Genomic DNA, 18,301 nt, shown 5'->3' on the forward strand with positions numbered 1-18,301 from the left:
AAAAAAAAAAAAAAAGAAAGAAAGAAAGAAAGAAAGAAAGAAAGAAAGAAAGCAAGCAAGCAGATTACAGTAACAACACCTAGGCACTTGGTGATAGGTTGTTAGGCTGACCTTTTGGCTGATTGGCTGGGCCGATATCAGATCATCCTGGGAGAGTAACTTCGTTCCCCAGAGGGCCAAGGTGGCCTTCAGCCAGGACATTGTATGATTTTTCTGAGAAGTGTTTTGTCAGTCATTTCTGCAAAATCGTCCTGGGGTCGGGAGCGAGAAACTGTCCCTTGAGGCCTAATACCCTCTCCTGGAGCCATCTCAGGGTTCGATCAGAGTCGCTTAGTCTTATCAGTATTATGAGCTGACCTCTAAGCTGACTGGTACTAAGTGAGATGGGTAAGGTGGTGGTTAGGGGTTTCCAGAGTATTGAGATAACAGAGCATGAGTATTGTGGAGAACGTTATGTCAGCTACGAATAATTACTTCTAGGAAGCACAATCTGAGAACCTGTACTTAATTTCACCTTATGAGCAATATGGAGTCTAAAATTAAAATAGCTACAGTCATGTTAAAAGGAACAGGACTTGAGGCAGAGGCAGGCGGATTTCTGAGTTCGAGGCCAGCCTAGTCTACAAAGTGAGTTCCAGGACAGCCAGAGCTATACAGAAAAACCCTGTCTTGAAAAAAAAAAAAAAAAAAAAAAAAGGAACAGGACTTAATATGTCCCTTTCCTGGAATGACCCAGGACTGCGCGGTTCAGCTCTTGCTTCAGGCACACTCTGTGGAGATGACTACTGCAGACTTGTAAAACGCGTGTTTGAAGTCGGTGTCTGTATCTGACTAGAGACTTGGTTTGCTTCATGGGACCTGGCATCGCACCAACAAAAGCAGTGAGCTGCCATTAGCCTTTGCCTGGACAGCGACTTCTGGCGACTCTTGGGCAGGAGAAGCAGTAACTGGCAATAGCGGGCAGAAAGAACTACAAGTCCCAGGGGGCTTTGCCCCTGCTTTGGATGCCTCTACATTTTGGGTGCCAGTTAGTTCTGAGCTGCCCTCAGAAGTTCTGCCCAGAGAGAGCGCCGAACTTCCGCTCCTAATGTGGCCACGCCCCATACCCAACTCTCTGTGACGTCATTTGGATTTACCAGTCCTGCGCGACCGGAAGTTGGTTGTGGAGGGCCGCAACTGCCGTCCAGGCTTAAGAGGGCTTCCGCAATGCCTTTGTCCGGAGTAGTCAGTCAGCTCCTGGAACTGTGAGTCTGCCCCAGCTCCCAGTCCCTTCCTTCACGTCCTGCTGGCTCCTAGTCCATGTCCCGGCTTTGTGTCAGGTCTCTGAGGACTGTGGTGCACCGTGGGGCTGGCGGCTCCACCCGATGGCCTGGCTCGGGTGGGCGTTGAGGGTGAAGGCAGAACAAAAGAAACCTGGAGCCGGGCTGGACCAACAAACCTCCACTAATACCGGCGTGACTCGCCAGCTTTGGAACCATGAATAGTAACAATCTCTCCCGATTGTACAGGAGAGCTTTCTAAAATTCGGGTAACAGTAGGGCATGGCTGTTCACGCCTATAATCCCAGCTATCTGGAAACTGAAACAGGATTGCCACAAATTCGAAGCTAACGGGGTTATGTTGTAAGACACACGCATACCCAAGCAAATAAATAAAATCTTAAAAACTCGCGTATTAGTACCTGTCTCAGGGAGTCTTTGTGAGAATCAGCTTAACATATGTAAAGCCCTTAATCCAAACACTTCTTGAGAATTCAAGTTGAAGTTCAAGGCCCTCTTCAGCCATATAGTGAGTTAGAGGCAGGCTTTAGTATTACTTGTTATTTCTACTTTTTTGTTGTTGTTGTTGTTGTTGTTGTTATTTCTATTTTTAAAAAGAAAGAAAAACTCTTAACAGAAAAGCAGGAATGGTTTAACGATTGGAAACTACAAAGACTACTTTGGTTCCGTTGTTGACTTAACGGTACATAAACAAATGTTATTTCTTGCCTAAGTTTCAGCTTTTTCTTCTGTATTGTTTTGTTGCTATTTATTTTTCCTTGAGACAGTCTCATGTAGCCTATGCTGGCCTAGAACATTGTGTGTGTACCCAAGGATAACTTTAAACTTCTGATCCTTCTGCATTCATTTCCTGAATGTTGAGATTACAGACATACACTACTATTCCCAGTTTACCTCAGCCTCCTGAGCCCGAGGTAAGCATAATGCCAACTCAGTTACATCCCCAACCTTTTTGTTTTGAGACAGAATCTTAGTAGCAAAGGCTAGCCTCAGACCCACAATGGCAGGCTAACCTTGAACTCTTGAGTCTTCTGCCCCAGCCTTCCAAATGCTGAGATTATAGACTTTAGTTATCAGCACCAGCTGGTGTTTTGGCTTTGGCTTTTTGAAGACAGGGTCTCGTGTAGCATAACAGGCCTCAAATTCACTGTGTGGCAAAGGATGTCCCTGAACTTCAAGATCCTTCTTGCTTGTACCCATAGAGTTCTGGGATTGCAAGTATGCCACAATTGTTTGTGTGGATAGAACTTAAAGCTGACTTACCAGAAAGTAATCTGGCCATATTGTTACCTTACCACAGAACAATATGGATGCTTTTCTAAAGGGAAATAACTAAATGAGATGTCCAATGTGAAGCGTATAGCCATTACAAAGGATGAGAATACTGAAATGCTTTAAGGTTTTCACAAGAGATTGTTGAATGAAAAGGACAGTAGGTACTGAGAAGTAACTATACCGGGATGCTGTTTTAGGAAACTGACACCTCCCTTCTCAATACCCATATTATATGTTTGTGTGGGGATGTGTATGCAAGCACAAGGGAAGAAAGAATGTGTGTGTGTATTTGTAAACAGAATTTGTGGTTGCTTGACACAGGTATGAGTTTCTCAGATGGCCAGAATTTGAAGCCCCAAAACATGTTGGTTACATTACTTTAAAAGAGGCTAAAGAAGTACTCTACCTATGCTGGTGTATTGGCTGGTTTTGTGTGTCAACTTAACACAAGCTGGAGTTATCACAAAGAAAGTTCCTCAGTTGAGGAAATGCCTCTATGAGATCCAGCTATAAGGCATTTTCTCAATTAGTAATCAAGGGAGAGGGCCCAGCCCATTATGAGTGGTGCCATCTCTCTAGGCTGGTGGTCTTGGGGTCTATATGAAGGCAAGCTAAGCCAGCCAGGGGAAGCAGTCTAGTAAAGTGGCACTCCTCTATAGCCTCTGTATCAGCTCTTGCATCCAGGTTCCTATGTTAGTTCTAGTCTTGACTTTCTTTGGTGATGAACAGCAGTGTCGAAGTGTAAGCAGAATAAACCCTTTCCTCCCCACTGTGCTTCTTGGTCGTGATGTTTCAAAGCAGCAGTAGAAACCCTGACTAAGACACCTACCTGGCTTGTTGGGTTTTGTGGTGCTAAGTATCAAGTCCAGGGCCTTACAGATACTAGAACTACTAAACTACATCCCTAGCCACCACTTTGATTAAGTGGCATCTTTGTGTCTAGGAACCAAACAAACACAAGATTAGCAAGAAAAACAAAACAAAAACCAAGTTTTTATTAATTTCTGCTTATACTTTGGAGCTGCTTAAAAAGTGTTGTTTTTTGTTTTTTGGGGTGGTTTTTTTTGTTGTTGTTGTTGTTGTTATTTTTTCGGAGAAACGGCCAAACTAGAAGGCTTTAACATTTCTGACAAAGAGCAATAATATGTGAAGGAATGGCAGGACAGGGCTGGGTAGTAAATTCTAGAGCTGACAGTGAAAGCTGTAAGGAGGGCTATGAAGTTTGTATGACCCAAGGCAACCACACTGCCCAGGCTCTTGGATTAAGGTTGTTTCTGAACAGTATTCAAGGAAGGCATACTGTTCAGAGGAATTTCTGTGGTTTACTAGTGCAGAAAAGAATAAGTCCTTCCTGCAAGCTGCATTTATCCTGAACTAATCAGTGTGTCAGAATGAAGTCCTGATTAAATTGTCCTCAGTGCTTCAGGCTCTTAGTGGTTGTCTCTTCTGGTAATTGCATATGCAGGTAACTGTTCTCTCCATAAATCTTTATGGTTATAGTTTTTTCTGTAGTCATTGCCCACATAACTTAGAAATATATATTTTCATGTGTACGGGTAGGGTGCTCCGTATGCATACGTGTGTGTGCACATATATACCTGGGATCCATGGTGGTCAGAAAAGGCCATAAGATCCCTGGAACTAGAATTGCAGATGGTTGTAAGCTGCCATGTGGATGCTGGGAATCAAACTCAGATTCTCTGGAAAAGCAGGGACCAGTGTGCTATCTTCCCAGTCCCTAGTTTTAGGATTTTTTTTTTTTGAGACAGTCTCATGTAGCTCAGGTTAGTTTCCAACTCACTGAGAATAGCTGTGAACTCATAATCTCCTACTACTTCCCAGGTGCTGGGATTATAGGCATATACTACCATGCCCTTCTTAAAATATTTTTTAATAAAGCCAAGCATGTTAGGATAACATGACTGTTATCCTCAAATTCTAGATGTAAAGCAGGAGGACTAGGAATTCCAGGACATCCTAGGCTACAGTGTAGTGAGTTGGAGATGAGCCCAGGCTACCTGAGACTCTGTTTCAAAGCAAAATTTTAAAATGTGTATTGGTAATGGGTTTACAGAGGGAAGTGGTAAAGGAAAATTATATCATATATAACTTTACAGAGGCAGTGATTATGAATGTCATCAAGCTAACTTTGTAAATGTTAATAAAAATACTGTTTTATGAAAGGACTAAGTGCTTACAAACAGTATTGATATGTGTTAGCTACTAGTGCCTGAAAGACCCCCGGAGGGAGACCCTCACTCAAGTCTCGGGACAGCCGCGAACCCAAGAAGACACTGAGACCGAACTTAAGATGTAGAGAGTAAGATTTTATAAAGCAACAACAAGCAAGCACATGAACCAGAGCTCTGGGGCTGAAACTCATACACCAAGCATGGTGTAGAGGAGAATCGACGCCCGGCCCAAATTTTTCACAGGCTTATATAGGAAAATACTAAGGGGGAAGCAGGGCAGGGAAAGTACAAATCTGCGTCACTAAGGGGTTCTGCCAAGGGTTTTTCCAAGGGGCTTTACGTAACCAAGGGGTCGTGTCCTATATTTGGCAATGTACCCGATCTATTGGAACATTCTGAGGTGGTTCTTATCTCAAAAATGTTCCTGGCACAGTCCTCAGTTGGGAGGGGTTGGACTAGGTTTGTTCCAGGAGACCCTTATCTAAAAAATGTTCCTGGCACAGTTTTCATTTGGGAGGGGGTCGGACTCTGGGGTGAAGAGTTCAGGAATGTACTCTGGGGTGAGAAGTTCAGGAGTGTTCCGGGAACAATCTCCAGATGGGAGGGGTAGAACTCTGAGTTGAAGAGTTCATGAAGAGTTCAGTAATTTTCCTCCTTCAGTGCCAATGCAGAATAATTTACTGTATTGTCTTTGTATTCCAGATGTCTTCAGTACCTAATAATCAATATTTCCAGATATATATCAGATATTAAATATTTGCCTTCCGACATTAAAGATAGACTAATTAAAATAATGAGCATTCGAGGTCGGATAACAGATTCCAATATAAGTGAGGTAAGAATGTATAATTATAAAAGTTTATTTCACTGTTTAGATTTAGTTTTAGATTTTTTTTAATGGAAAAAGATATATAGTATAAATTATTACTCATTTTAAAATAAGACTGATTTGAAAAGCCAGTGCTCATCCTTGGATGTATACTATCTTCTACCCTTTCTTGCTTCTCTTCTTCCCTCCTGTCTTCTCTCTACACTTAATTAGATTTTAAAACCTCTTTATTGTTACTGCTTTTGAGACAGAATCTCACTGCCCTGGATGGCCTTGAACTCACAGAGATCCGCCTATTTAGAAACTGTGCTGTTATTTATTGGCCTCAAGGAAACACTGAATAGTAGCTCCCCAAAACAATGAATATGTACTAACTGCCCCCAACACTTGGACAGTTAGACATGGAAGATTTTGTGCGTAATTCCATTACTCAGGAGTCAGAAGCAGATTTGTTGTGAGTTTCCAGACAGCTTGATCTACATAGTGAGTACTAGGCCACTATGGGTTATAAGGTTAGACTTTGTCTCAAACAAAAGGTGAGGATGAAGAGATGGCTCAGCAGTTAAAAGTTCTTGCTACTTTTCCAGAGGATCAGAGTTCAGTTCCCAGAATCCACATAAGGAGCCCTACAACTGCCTTTAACTCTAGTCCCTAAGGATCTAATGCTAGGCTTCCTTAGTCACCCACAATATTTAAAAAAAAAAAAAAATCTTTAAAAGTCATGGTAAGGTTAGGCACAGTGACTCGCTTTAATCCCAGCACTCAGGAGATAGAGGCAAGCAGATATTTGTGAGTTAGAGGCCTGTATGGTCCAGATAATGAATTCCAGGACAGCCAGAGCTATATTGAGAGACCCTGGTTACAAAGCAACAACAAAAAGGCTCAGTGGTATTTACTATAATTACAGCATTTGGGAGGCTGAGGCAAGGAGTTCAGGAGTTCAAGGCCAGCCTTGTCTAAATAGTGAGTTTGAGGAGAGATTGAGTTATGTGACAGTATCTCAGAAAACAAAAAAAGAGAGGCTGGGGTTCAGTGGGGGGAAATGCTTGCCAGGCAAGCCTGATGACCTGAATTCAGGCTCAAAAAAATCACAGTGGAAGAAGAGAATTGACTCTCCAGAGTTGCTATCTGACCTCTGTGTGTGTGTATATATACATACATATATATACATATACATATACACACACACAAAGATAATATTAAAAGTAGTAATAGTAATAAATTATTCGTTTATCTGTTTGGTTTAGTTTGTTTTTTGAGACAGGGTTTCTCTGTATAGCCCTAGCTGTCCTGGAACTCACTTTGTAGACCAGGCTGGCCTCAAACTCAGAAATCCACCTGCCTCTGCCTCTGGAGTGCTGGGATTAAAGGTGTGCATCACCAAGCCTGGCCACTTTTTTTTTTTTTAATTCATTTTTTTTTTAAATCATGTATTTGTTACAGGTGTTACATCCTGAAGTTCAAAGACTAGATCTGAGGAGCTGTGATATCTCAGATGTGGCTCTCCAGCACCTGTGTAAGTGCAGAAAACTGAAGGCACTAAATCTAAAATCCTGCAGAGAACATAGAAATAGCATAACTTCAGAAGGTATGTTTATGATTACTTGAGTACATGGACAGGCCTATACTTTAGCACCTGAGATAATTTTGGAGGAAAGAAGAAAAAAATCTTAGAGGAGATTATATGATCATATAATCATATACATATGAGTGGGGAGACAGGAGAGGTTAGAGGAGAATATGAGCAAGGTACAATGTTGTATATGTATATGAAAATGTTAAATGAAACATTATTTTGTATGTTAACTAAGTTTTTTTTTTTAAAAAGAAAGAGATAGGGAATTTCCAGCATTCAGGGAGGCAAAAGCAAGAAGATCATTGAAAATTTGAGGCCAGCCTGGTCTACATAGTTTCAGGCCAACCTGGGCCTACAGAGCGAGAGAATATGAAGTTAAAAAAACCAAAATGAGAAAAACAAGAACAACAACAAAACAAAAAGGAATTATGTTATCGGTAAAACTATTCGAACTAAGAAAAAATAACAGAGTAAGAAAAGTAATCCAAGGGCTGGTGAAATGGCTCAGCGGTTAAGAGCACTGACTGCTCTTCCAAAGGTCCTGAGTTCAAATCCCAGCAACCACATGGTGACTCACAACCATCTGTGATGAGATCTGACGGCCTCTCTGGTGTGTCTGAAGACAGCTACCATGTACTTAGACATAATAAATAAATAAATCTTTAAAAAAAAAAAAAGAAAAGTAATCCAAGTTAGAATTCTTATAGATAACCCTTATCCTGACCTGCAGGACCTAGTTATTCGTGGAGTCGAGGGGGTCCAAGCCTGAAAAAGAAACGGGCAAGAAAAGGGAGGGAGACCAAGCTAAGGATTGTCAAGGTCTACTTTAATGGAGGCTAGGAGCCTGATTATAAGCACACAGTGAGAGGAAATAGAGAGGGGCCAAGGGGGAAAAAACCAAAGCACAGAGAGAGGGACGGACATCTGGGGGGGATGCTGAGTGCAGGCTTCAAACACCTTGCGGTTTATCTTGGAATGCTGGCTCTGTCTAAACAGTCCCAGGCTCCTGGTCAAGATAAGAAGGAGGGGGTGGCTCGCTCCCAACAAAGGGTCAGTTGGATCTCAGGGTGGGAGTTGTTGAAGGTCTGGTTTCCCAGTTTGGTCTCTCACAAACCATTTATGAAATATGTTGTCACTTATAATTTAAACATTTAAAATGATATTGCTATATTTTAAACATTTTCCCTGTTATAGTATATGACATAGCCAGTTGATATTTGGTTAAGATTAAGGCTTTTGTAGTTAGCCTGGTGTAATAACAAAACCTATAATCTCTGTATTTGTGAGGTAGATACAGGCAGATCAAGAGTTTAAGGTCATCTTGGGCTACATAGCCAATTTGAGGTTAGCTTAAAATACAATGAAACATCACAAAAAGAAAACAAAACTACTGTTTTGGTTTTTATAGTTGGTTTTAGATGTTGACCAGCTTGGTGTTCACTGTGTAGACCAGTTTATCCAGGAACTCTTATAAATTGTCTATGTCAACCTCCAGTGTGGTTAAGGCACATGGCTATTTGCTTGTTTGTTTAAGCAGGATCTCACTATATAGGCCTGGCTGGGCTCAAATTCACAGAGATCCTTCTGCCTTCTGCCTCCTGAATACTGGGAATAAAGGCTTATACCACCACTTTTTGATATGGTATTATAACAGAAACAGTCATCAGATTACGAGGAGTGGGGAGGCTCCTATTGTAAACCCAACACTTGAAAGATGAAGGCCTGGAGATTAAGGGGTTAAAGTCATCCTTAGATCATATAAGATTTTATAGGATCTTATAGCTCAGGTGATCTACATGATTCCCTATCTCAAAACAAGAAAAAACAGATTAAATAAACTAGGCAATCTCTGCAAGACTGTCCAATACCAAACCCCAAAATATTAAGGAGGGTGTGGCTAGAAAGATCGCTTAGCAGTTAAGAGCATTTGCTGCTCTTGTAGAGGAACCAAGTTCTGTTCTGACACCCACATGCTCCAGTTCCAGAGGATTCAATACCCTCTTCTGGCCTCTTTGGGCACCACATGAGCATGTTGCACAGATATACATTCAGGATAAACATCTATACACATAAAATAAAAACTAATGACTGTGGAGTGTCAGCACAGCTCCAATAATAATTTCAGTGATCCATGGAGGTATGAGATCTGCAACTAACATGAAGCAGGCACACACTCTCATAGGCTTGGTGGATGTGACCATCAAGGCTGCAGCAACACTTTTCTCTCTTAGTCCTTAGATACTACTTTCTTTTTTTATATTATTTATTTATTTTGGTATTTTGGTTTGGTTCTCTTTTTTTTTTTCTTTTTTTTTTTTTTTTTTGGTTTTTCGAGACAGGGTTCCTCTGTGTAGCCCTGGCTATCCTGGAACTCACTCTGTATACTAGGCTATCCTGGAACTCAAAAATCCACCTGCCTCTGTCTCCCAAGAGCTGGAATTAAAGGCATGCACCACCACTGCCCAGCCTTAGATACCTTTCAAATACAATCCTTCAAGCAGGGGGGAAAAACAACACATTACAATTACTTGTTAATCATGTTTCAGTTACACTTTATGATTACAAGTTTCATATTTTTTAAAAACAGGTTATTCTAAATCCCACATCTAATTTACTCATCTCTTCCCACAATACATCTATATCCTAAAGTAATAGTTTTTCTATTACGAATTAACTGAATTTGAGCAAGCCGAATATTTTTTAACTGCCAGTTTCTCTTGTACTGGCAGGTAGCAGTTTTCAGTTACTAGAGAGGAGATAGACATCATGTTATTTTAACTTAACACAATTCTTATTTATCTAACATAGTTAACCATTTACCTATTCTTATATTGTTTTCATAGGAAAGTAAATGTATAGTTAACTAGAGAACTTTAAGTCAGAGATTTTTTTTTTTTTTTTTGAGCCAACAGAAAAAGAAGAATCTATTCAGTAACATGCTACACAGCACTAAGGCCTGAAGTAGCACACTAAAACTCATCAGCAAATTTATACTTATAAAACCAGGAAAATCAGATTTTACAATGGACATGGAAGCTCAGTCTTAACAGTGGGCACTGAATCTCAATTACTATCCTTGGTCATTAGCCTGTCCCCTGTAGGTGAAACTCTCAAACCCTTCACAACTGGGCTCGCTTTGTTCTTGTTCTCTGGCCTTAGCAGGTCTTTCATTAGGTTACTAAGAATATGTTTTTTATTTTTTCTTATACTCTAGGTTTTCTGCTACAAAGCAGCTGGCAAAGCACCCTAACCTGATTTAATTAATTTTACATAAAAAGCACCTTGACCTAATCTTTTTAACCATACATATTTTTAGTTTTTTCTCAGAAATCTTCAGCTGAATCATTAATCAGAGTAGCATTTGCTTTTTGAGAAATCACTGCTATTGTTATGCATTGTGATTTCATTGCAGAGTGGGAAATTAGAAACACTCCAAGGATATTCATACAAGGCTAAAAACAAGATGACCAAGGCAGCAACAGGTACCGTTAGGGCTAGCAGCTGTAAGGGAGCTTCAGGAAAAGGACCGTTGGGGTTTAGCCTCTCTGAAGTACACTCATGGTAGCTCTGCTGACTGGTGAGTCGTTTTCCTCAGGCTCCAATACTGACTTCAGCTCTTGCATGGGTACTGTCAGTGTAGTATATGTTTTATATTCCAACTGTTTTCTCAGAGTAATTATATGAAATAGTGGGTTTTTATATTTGATTAAGGTTTTTTTTCTAGTCTAGATTATTTTTCAATTTAGATTTGAACTTTGGTAGCACTTATTTACCAACACTCAGAAGTCTGAGGCAGGAAGGCCTGAGGTTCAGGCTGACTTGGGCTGTGCAATGAGATTGTCCCAAAGAAAAGGAAGACAGACAGAGGCAGAGTGGAAGGAAGAACTTAATTGCATAAGTAGGTTTCTAGATAATGATTTGGCTAGTTGACTTTATCTACCAATCATCTTGGTTATCCATTTGGGATATTCATAATACTGTAAAAAAGTTTTACATGTTTACCTGAAAAATAGCTCATTAAAAAAGAACTCTAAAAAAGCATAGCCATTCTGATAGCAAATGAGTATGTTTCTCTATACCAAGCAATTATCTTACTCTTCATATACTAGCTAGATTGTTTTTTCACTTTTAATTTATTTTTTTAGTTTGTGGCTGTGTATGTTTCTGTAGAGATAAGACAACAGAGTGGGGAAGTTGTCCCTGCCAGGGACCTTTGCATACTGAGCCATCTTGTCAGCCTTAGTTGAATTTCTTATCATTTAATTCAGTTCTGTCACTATCTACGTGGAGGTAGTATCACATCCCATAGTTAAGACTGTCTTCAGTTCATAGACCAAATCCAAGTCTTGGCCTACATAGGTACTTCTGATTAACCAGCTATACAGGATTTCTGTGTCTTAGTTAGGGTTTCTGTTGCTGCAAAGGGACACTATGCCATAACAGCTCTCGATTGGGATGGCTTACAGTTCAAAGGTTTAATCTGTTGTCATCATGGTGACATGCAGGCAGAGGCATGACATGGTGCTAGAGGAGCTGATAATTCTACATTTTGATCTACAAACAGCAGGAAACAATGAGCTACTAAGCCTGGCTTGAGCTTCTGAGACCTCAAAGCTCACCCCTTAGTGATAGCTTTCCTCCAACAAAGCCATACCTATTCAAAACAAAACAAAACAAAAACAACAACAACAACAACAAAAAACCCCACACCTCCTAATAGTGCCATTCCCTGTGGTCCTGTGGGGACCATTTTTATTCACATAACCACATCCCACAACTTGTTCCTTGTGTCACAGCAAAGGTTCCACCCAGTAGTCTCAGCTGGAGCCATCATTATTTTAACTGATCCCTATCCCCTTACTACTCCTGCCATGAAAAGTCCCATGGAAAAGTTCTGGAAACAAAATGCTGCAGCTAACTGCATGCTTTTAGCTTCTGTTAAACTGCTTGCTTGCTTTACTTCCTTGCAACTGCCAACAAGGATATAGTTTTTCTATGATTTTTATTTTTCCTTTTAAGGTTCCCTGTAATACATTTAAGGCTGCTCAGTGAGACTGTTTCTCTCCAGCTAAATAAAGACTTTCAAATTCAGACTTTGGTGGTGCTGAATGGTCTTTGGGTTTCTTTATTTTTCTTTTCTTATTTTAGTTATTTATTTATTATATATAAGTACACCGTAGCTGTCTTCAGACATACCAGAAGATGACATCAGATCTCATTACAGATGGTTGTGAGCCACCATGTGGTTGCTGGGATTTGAACTAGAAGAGCAGTCAGTGCTCTTAACTGCTGAGCCATCTCTCCAGCCCCAGTCTTTGGGTTTCAATCCTGGAACACTCCTTAGAAATTGATAACTTGTCACAATGGTTCACAGAACTCGGGACTATGCTTTGCTTTGTTCTAATCCATGTGAGAAAGTTACAGACCATCACTAATATAAGGTTAAGTAATCGTCCTTTATTTAAGCCAGAGTAGGCTTTTGTCATGAAGAGTTCTCAGCCAAAAGTTCAAGAATACAGCATTTATAAATTAAAAAAATCACAATAACATTGTTAGGAGACCTTTCTAACATTTGTTTTGGCAGAACACAGTTATTTGGTTTTACATTCAGCAGTTATTTTGGTTATACATCTTTGGTTATGGTCAGGGGTGGGTTTGCAGTGAAAAAGCACCTCAACAGATACAAAATGGAGTCAAGATCAGGACAAGATGGTGTTACCTCAGTTTCTTCAGCACATGTTTACTAGTTAATTGCAAATGGTATATATAAAGGACACTGATGATCAGCTACATGAAAAACATAGGGGAAGCTCTAGAATGGTTCCCCAGGATAGGACCCCCGATAGAATTGGAGTGCTAGGTCAATAACCCAGCTCTGACAACGCCAGAAATCTAGAATTTACCACCCACATCAAATTACCAATTAAGGAAATGAATAATGATGAAAACCAAAGAAAAGAGATTAAATCAGTGTACATTTGCAAGTGGAGCAGGTGAAGAGGTCTTATGATCCTTATGATCCTTTGGTACCAAAGGGTAGTTGAATAGTTAACTCTGCTATATAACTTAAGGAAACCAATCTAGTTCCTACAACATGGTTACTTCTGCTACAGGGTACCTTCATGGGTAATTCTATTTTCATATAGTTTGTCCTCTGAAGTTTGACTTTTCTTTAAATCAAAGATGCCTACAGGTTTAGGGAAATCACTTATCACTGTACTTTAAATCAGTGTTCAGAACCAAGTGTTTACAGATTCTCGGCTTCTTATCCACAGAATTGGGAGGGGGAAAAAAAAGGATTCACAGAGATGTACAGAAGAAGTAAGATAATTTTATTTAGAATGAAGTTAAAGTACTGATTGTAGAGGGATATATTCTCAAGATTGACGACTATGGCCCACACAAAAATATTTAAGGGCCCTAGACTACAGCCTTGGGTTTCTTTTATAGAGTTGTGTAAAGGAAAGTTCCTAGAGTCACATGTTACAGTGAACCTTCTGTGGCTTAACTGATTAGAACTTCAGGGATTGTACAAAGATTGGATGTTGACTGTCCAGAGACATATGTTGTATGTCTCTCTTGATAGAGGAGGGCACTTGTTGCCTCCTCTGTGTGTGATCTAAGGACAAATCCTTGTTTCCACCAATCAAAAGACTGAGAATGCCTACAGATAGCATCTGATACTATATATATGGGCTAATTTTCTTTCTTTCTGTATCCTGCCTATATAATGTGTCCACCAATGTATTTGAAAAGTGTCCAGAGAGAGGAGGCAGATAATTTAAGTTGAGACCAGCCTGGTCTACAAGCAAGTTCCAGGACAGCCAGGACTACACAGAAAAACCCTGTCTCAAAACATACACACACACACACATGCACACGTACACACGAGAAGAAAAAGAAATCTCACTCTTTAAAATATTAAACTTTGGAGTTACTTGTTAAATAGCCAAAGATAATTAACTAACACACTTGGGATTGTAGATGGTACAGTGTTATGTAAACTATTCCTGGGGAGACATGAACATCTATTTATTCCAGATAGGGAACCAATGACAAGCCAAAGTAAGGACACCACCAAAGTCCAACATGGTGAACCAGCTAGCTTTATTTGGGTCACTTAACAGGAGCAAAAATAATGAAAAGACAGCTGCATCACCAAAGCCCACACCCAGCATATGTGACAGTTCACAAAAGCTGGGCACCTAGAACACATTGTACAGCCTTTTAGCTCAAGAAGTTGGAAAATGTCTCTCCAGTTGGCCCGAGGTTGCCAGGCCTCTTCCAGGCAACTCACTGGTATCTGCTGCTTACAGGAAGTTAGGCTGGTGTTTGAGACCTAGTGAATCTAGATTGTCCAATTTCAGGGACTTCCTGCGCTTAAGCTTTACTGCTGAATGAAATGTTTCAACCTCCTCTTAGAGTATCCTGTTGCCTCACCTGTGAACATCCTGTGTCTTAATAAGCTTTCCTCCTAGATGCCATCAGATCCTGCCTTGTGAGAATGGTCAAGAGGAAATGGCTCCTAAGCCATTTCCTGTCAACACAAAGACAGGTGACTCCAGGGAAGGGCACATCCTGACTATAGAAGGTTAAGTAGGCCAAGAGGGCAGCCAGACTAGGCTGAATATTAGGGGTAACACAGGGTTGTTCCCATGGCAACATGGACCAATCAGAGAGCACCCTAGAACCAAATCCTCAATCCTAACTGCTTAATCACCAGCTGCTTTGGGGTCCTTGAATGTCTCACTCTGCAGATCACCCTGCATTCTGTGTGGGTCTTTCCTCATTTGCTTCTTGGGACTTCCTTGTCAGTACTGTGGCCTTCCACTCACAACCCATCTCTTCATGTTAGGCTTATTCCTCTGCCAACTTTGTAGCTCTGAGTTTGGCAGACCAGGACAATGTCATTGCCAGCGTGGAGTATCCAGTGGGCTGCCCTTTCTCCACAGTGCTGAACAATGCCAGCTTCTCCCTTCTATTAAAGACACGGCTGAAAGGACTGGAAACCCTGGCAGGGCAAGACTATAGGTCCCTTGGGAAACTGCTGTCAAGAGAAGATGCCATCTGGGGCATATTGAGGATAGTCTGCCACTTGGTCCCACTGCAGAGAGTGATCTTTCCCAGGTGCTGGCTCTCCTTGCCACCCAGCTCCAGATAACCATGTAGATATTCTGGCTGTGAGAGTTGAAACATAGCTCCTGGCTACAAGGCTCTATGCCAGAACACAGAAATCAGATGGGGCCCATAATGACACAGCCCTCAGATTCTAGGACTGAAGGAATCAGGAGCAGATGGTTGGGAGAAAACCATACATGATCCTGACAGAAATGCCTTTGAGATCATCTGCTGCTGTTATGCCCAGTTCTCAGGAACCCCAGGAGAACACCAGGAAGTGCAACTCCACTATAATAACAAAGAGAGCCTTTATTCATGAGTCAGACCCGGATCACAAGCCTTTCTCACTGTGCAAGTTAAAAATGTGATCCCCGAATCCAGAGGCTTGGAGCTTTTGTCGTTTCTGTTTGTTTGTTTGTTTGTTTGTTTGTTTGTTTGTTTTTCGAGACAGGGTTTCTCTGTTATAGCCCAGGCTGTCCTGGAACTCACTCTGTAGACCATGCTGGTCTCTAAGAAACTGGCCTGCTTCTGCCTCCCAAGTGCTGAGATTAAAAGCATGGCCACCACTGCCAGGCAGGGCTTGGAGGTTTTATATGCATAAGCAGGGATCCTCGGACCTTGGGGTTATGTGACTGGGGAGGTAACAAGGGGAAGCCATTCTTCAAACCTGATAATATTTGTGCAGCTGGGAGGGGGAACCTACTGACCTGGGAAGTAACTTTATAGTGCTATCAGGAGCTAGTGTATTTTTACAAACTGGTCACAGCTGTCTGGGAACACTTAATTGTCCTTCTCTTAAGGTCCAAGAGTGGGCCACTTATCATTTCAAGGATGTTTGTTCCAGGTTCCCTTTGAGGACAAGAGCCATCTGCACCAGAGAAATGTTGGTTATCTATTATCAAGGAGAGTGTCAGCCTTAGTGTTGCCTTTTGTCTGTTCCCAAAGCTAGTGTCTGCCTTCTCCCACAGGGAAGTTGTTAAGGGGAAGGGAGTGCCACCATGAAAAGGGGAATTGCAATATTCTAGCACCAGGCTGGGCCCTCTCTGTTTGCCCTTTCCAAAAGGCCAGAGGCATCTATGCTAGGACAAGGGGAAGGGGAGCTCTAACTGCACGAGCAGCAGGAAAGCAGGTCAGGTCTCTTCACTGCCAGAGTGGCCTATGCTGTTCCCACAAGGCCAATGAACATATGGTTCTGGCTGCCTAAGCCACATGCCTACAAAGAGCTTCTCTAGCAGTGTCTAGTCCCACAAGGAAGCAATTTGTCCAAATGTTAGACACAATATTGGGCAGTCCCAGAAGCTTGTCTGGCTTTCTGCCTAGGCATGTGAATACTAGCAGTGTGGCCTGGGCCAGGAATATGTGTCCTCTGTTGTAAAACACTAGTTATTTGAACCAGAGACCACTGAGAACCACCTGGGGGAAAAAAGTGGTGGTTTGAATAAGAATGGCCTCCATAGGCTCATATATGTGAATATTTGGTTCTCATTTGGTGAACTGTTTAGGAAGGATTAGTAGGGTAGCCTTATTAGAGTTAGTGTGCCACTGAGGTTTCAAAAGCCCCCAGTCTTATTCTCTTTGCCCATATTTGTGAATTAGGATGCAAGCTCTCAACTATTGCTCCTGCACCATGCCTACTGCCTGCTCCCTTGCTCCCTTGCTCCCTACCATGGTGGTCATGGACTTACCCTCTGAACTTATAAACAAGCCCCCAGTTGTTTTATTTTTTAAAAAAAAAGTGTTTTGAGTTACGATTTTTTTTTCAGTTCTATTACTATAACAGTATCATGAAGCTGTTAACTTGGAATATGGAATTGGGGATAACTTGAACCAGTGTTCTATAACCATAGTCATTCATAAGCTCTACAGTATATCTCTTAACAATTTGAGGTAAGAGTAGTGATTTTGCATCAATGAGGTCTAAAGGAGGGCTGATTACTAAGGAGCATAGTTTAGGTGGTTCTCTATTTTGATTGATAGATTAACTCATGTATTTATTTTGCCTATTGTACATGTCCCCTCCCATAAGTTACCTTCTGTGCCCAACTATGCATAGGCACAAAATGGTAAATAGGGGATTCTCCCTGAAAGTTTACAGAAGGACACAATTTTGCCTTATGGTGATGCACCCAAAATCAGTTCATCCTGAATTCGATTCTTTGTACCTGGATAATTAGAAATACACTGTTGCCAGGCAGTGGTGGCACGTGCCTTTAATCCCAGCACTTGGGAGGCAGAGGCAGGCGGATTTCTGAATTCGAGGCCAGCCTGGTCTACAGAGTGAGTTCCAGGACAGCCAGGGCTACAGAGAGAAACCCTGTCTCAACCGCCCCCCCCTCCAAAAAAGAAAAAGTAAAAGAAATACACTGTTACTGGGGTCTTGGAGAGGATCTGTACTATTTTTCAGAGATGGGAGTATAAATAGCCTGAAGAAGGTGGGAAGTGGAGTTCTGAAGTTGCTATATATATATGTGTGGATAATTATACAGATAAAAGAAACAGGCTTCCAAGTACATTATTATAAGAGGAGAACATGTATATAATCCAAATAGAGTCCCAAACTAAACTATATTTCCATTGTTGCCTGTCTTAAAAGTAAAAGCTATAGACATAAAACAAGGGCAACAATGTCAGGCTTACATCTCACCTTAGTTGCCTTGTCAGACCACGTGAATAGGCAACCCTTTTTAACAAAAGCTGTGTCTAAGTGCCTGTTTCAACATCACTAGAATAAGTATATCTTCACAGGTGTCTTCACAGAGCTGCTCCTTCGGATTTATCCTCTGCTCTTTTGCCCTTTTGCCTTTCCATTCTTCTCATTCTTTTGCTGAAAGTATGTAAATTGTCAGACCTCTCTTTACAGCTATAGAACCCAAAATATCTAGCCTTTATAAAATTATTCCTTAGTTTTTAGCTAATCGCTATGAAACTTAACATGAAGAATGTGTGTTTTAAGACAAGAAGCCAACCATGGTGACTCACATTTGTAATTCTAGCACTTTAGAAGGTGAGGCAGGGTGATCATTGTGAGGTA

General features: G+C 41.2%; 1 protein-coding gene across 1 annotated transcript in view; it reads left to right on the top strand.

Moving 5' to 3' along the window:
• Window positions 1–1,119: 1,119 nt before the first annotated feature.
• Amn1 (antagonist of mitotic exit network 1 homolog) overlaps window positions 1,120–18,301 on the top strand; it is a 34,080-nt gene continuing 16,898 nt past the window's right edge. The window contains exons 1-3 of the mRNA XM_021165500.3: window positions 1,120–1,244; window positions 5,450–5,582; window positions 7,020–7,164. Of these exons, the coding sequence (XP_021021159.1) occupies window positions 1,207–1,244; window positions 5,450–5,582; window positions 7,020–7,164 (316 nt within the window). The 5' untranslated portion in view covers window positions 1,120–1,206. The remainder of the gene's footprint in view (window positions 1,245–5,449; window positions 5,583–7,019; window positions 7,165–18,301) is intronic.

The sequence above is a fragment of the Mus caroli genome, unplaced genomic scaffold, assembly GCF_978045245.1.
Source record: "Mus caroli unplaced genomic scaffold, Mus_caroli_1 scaffold_7, whole genome shotgun sequence".
Classification (NCBI taxonomy): Eukaryota; Metazoa; Chordata; class Mammalia; order Rodentia; family Muridae; genus Mus; species Mus caroli.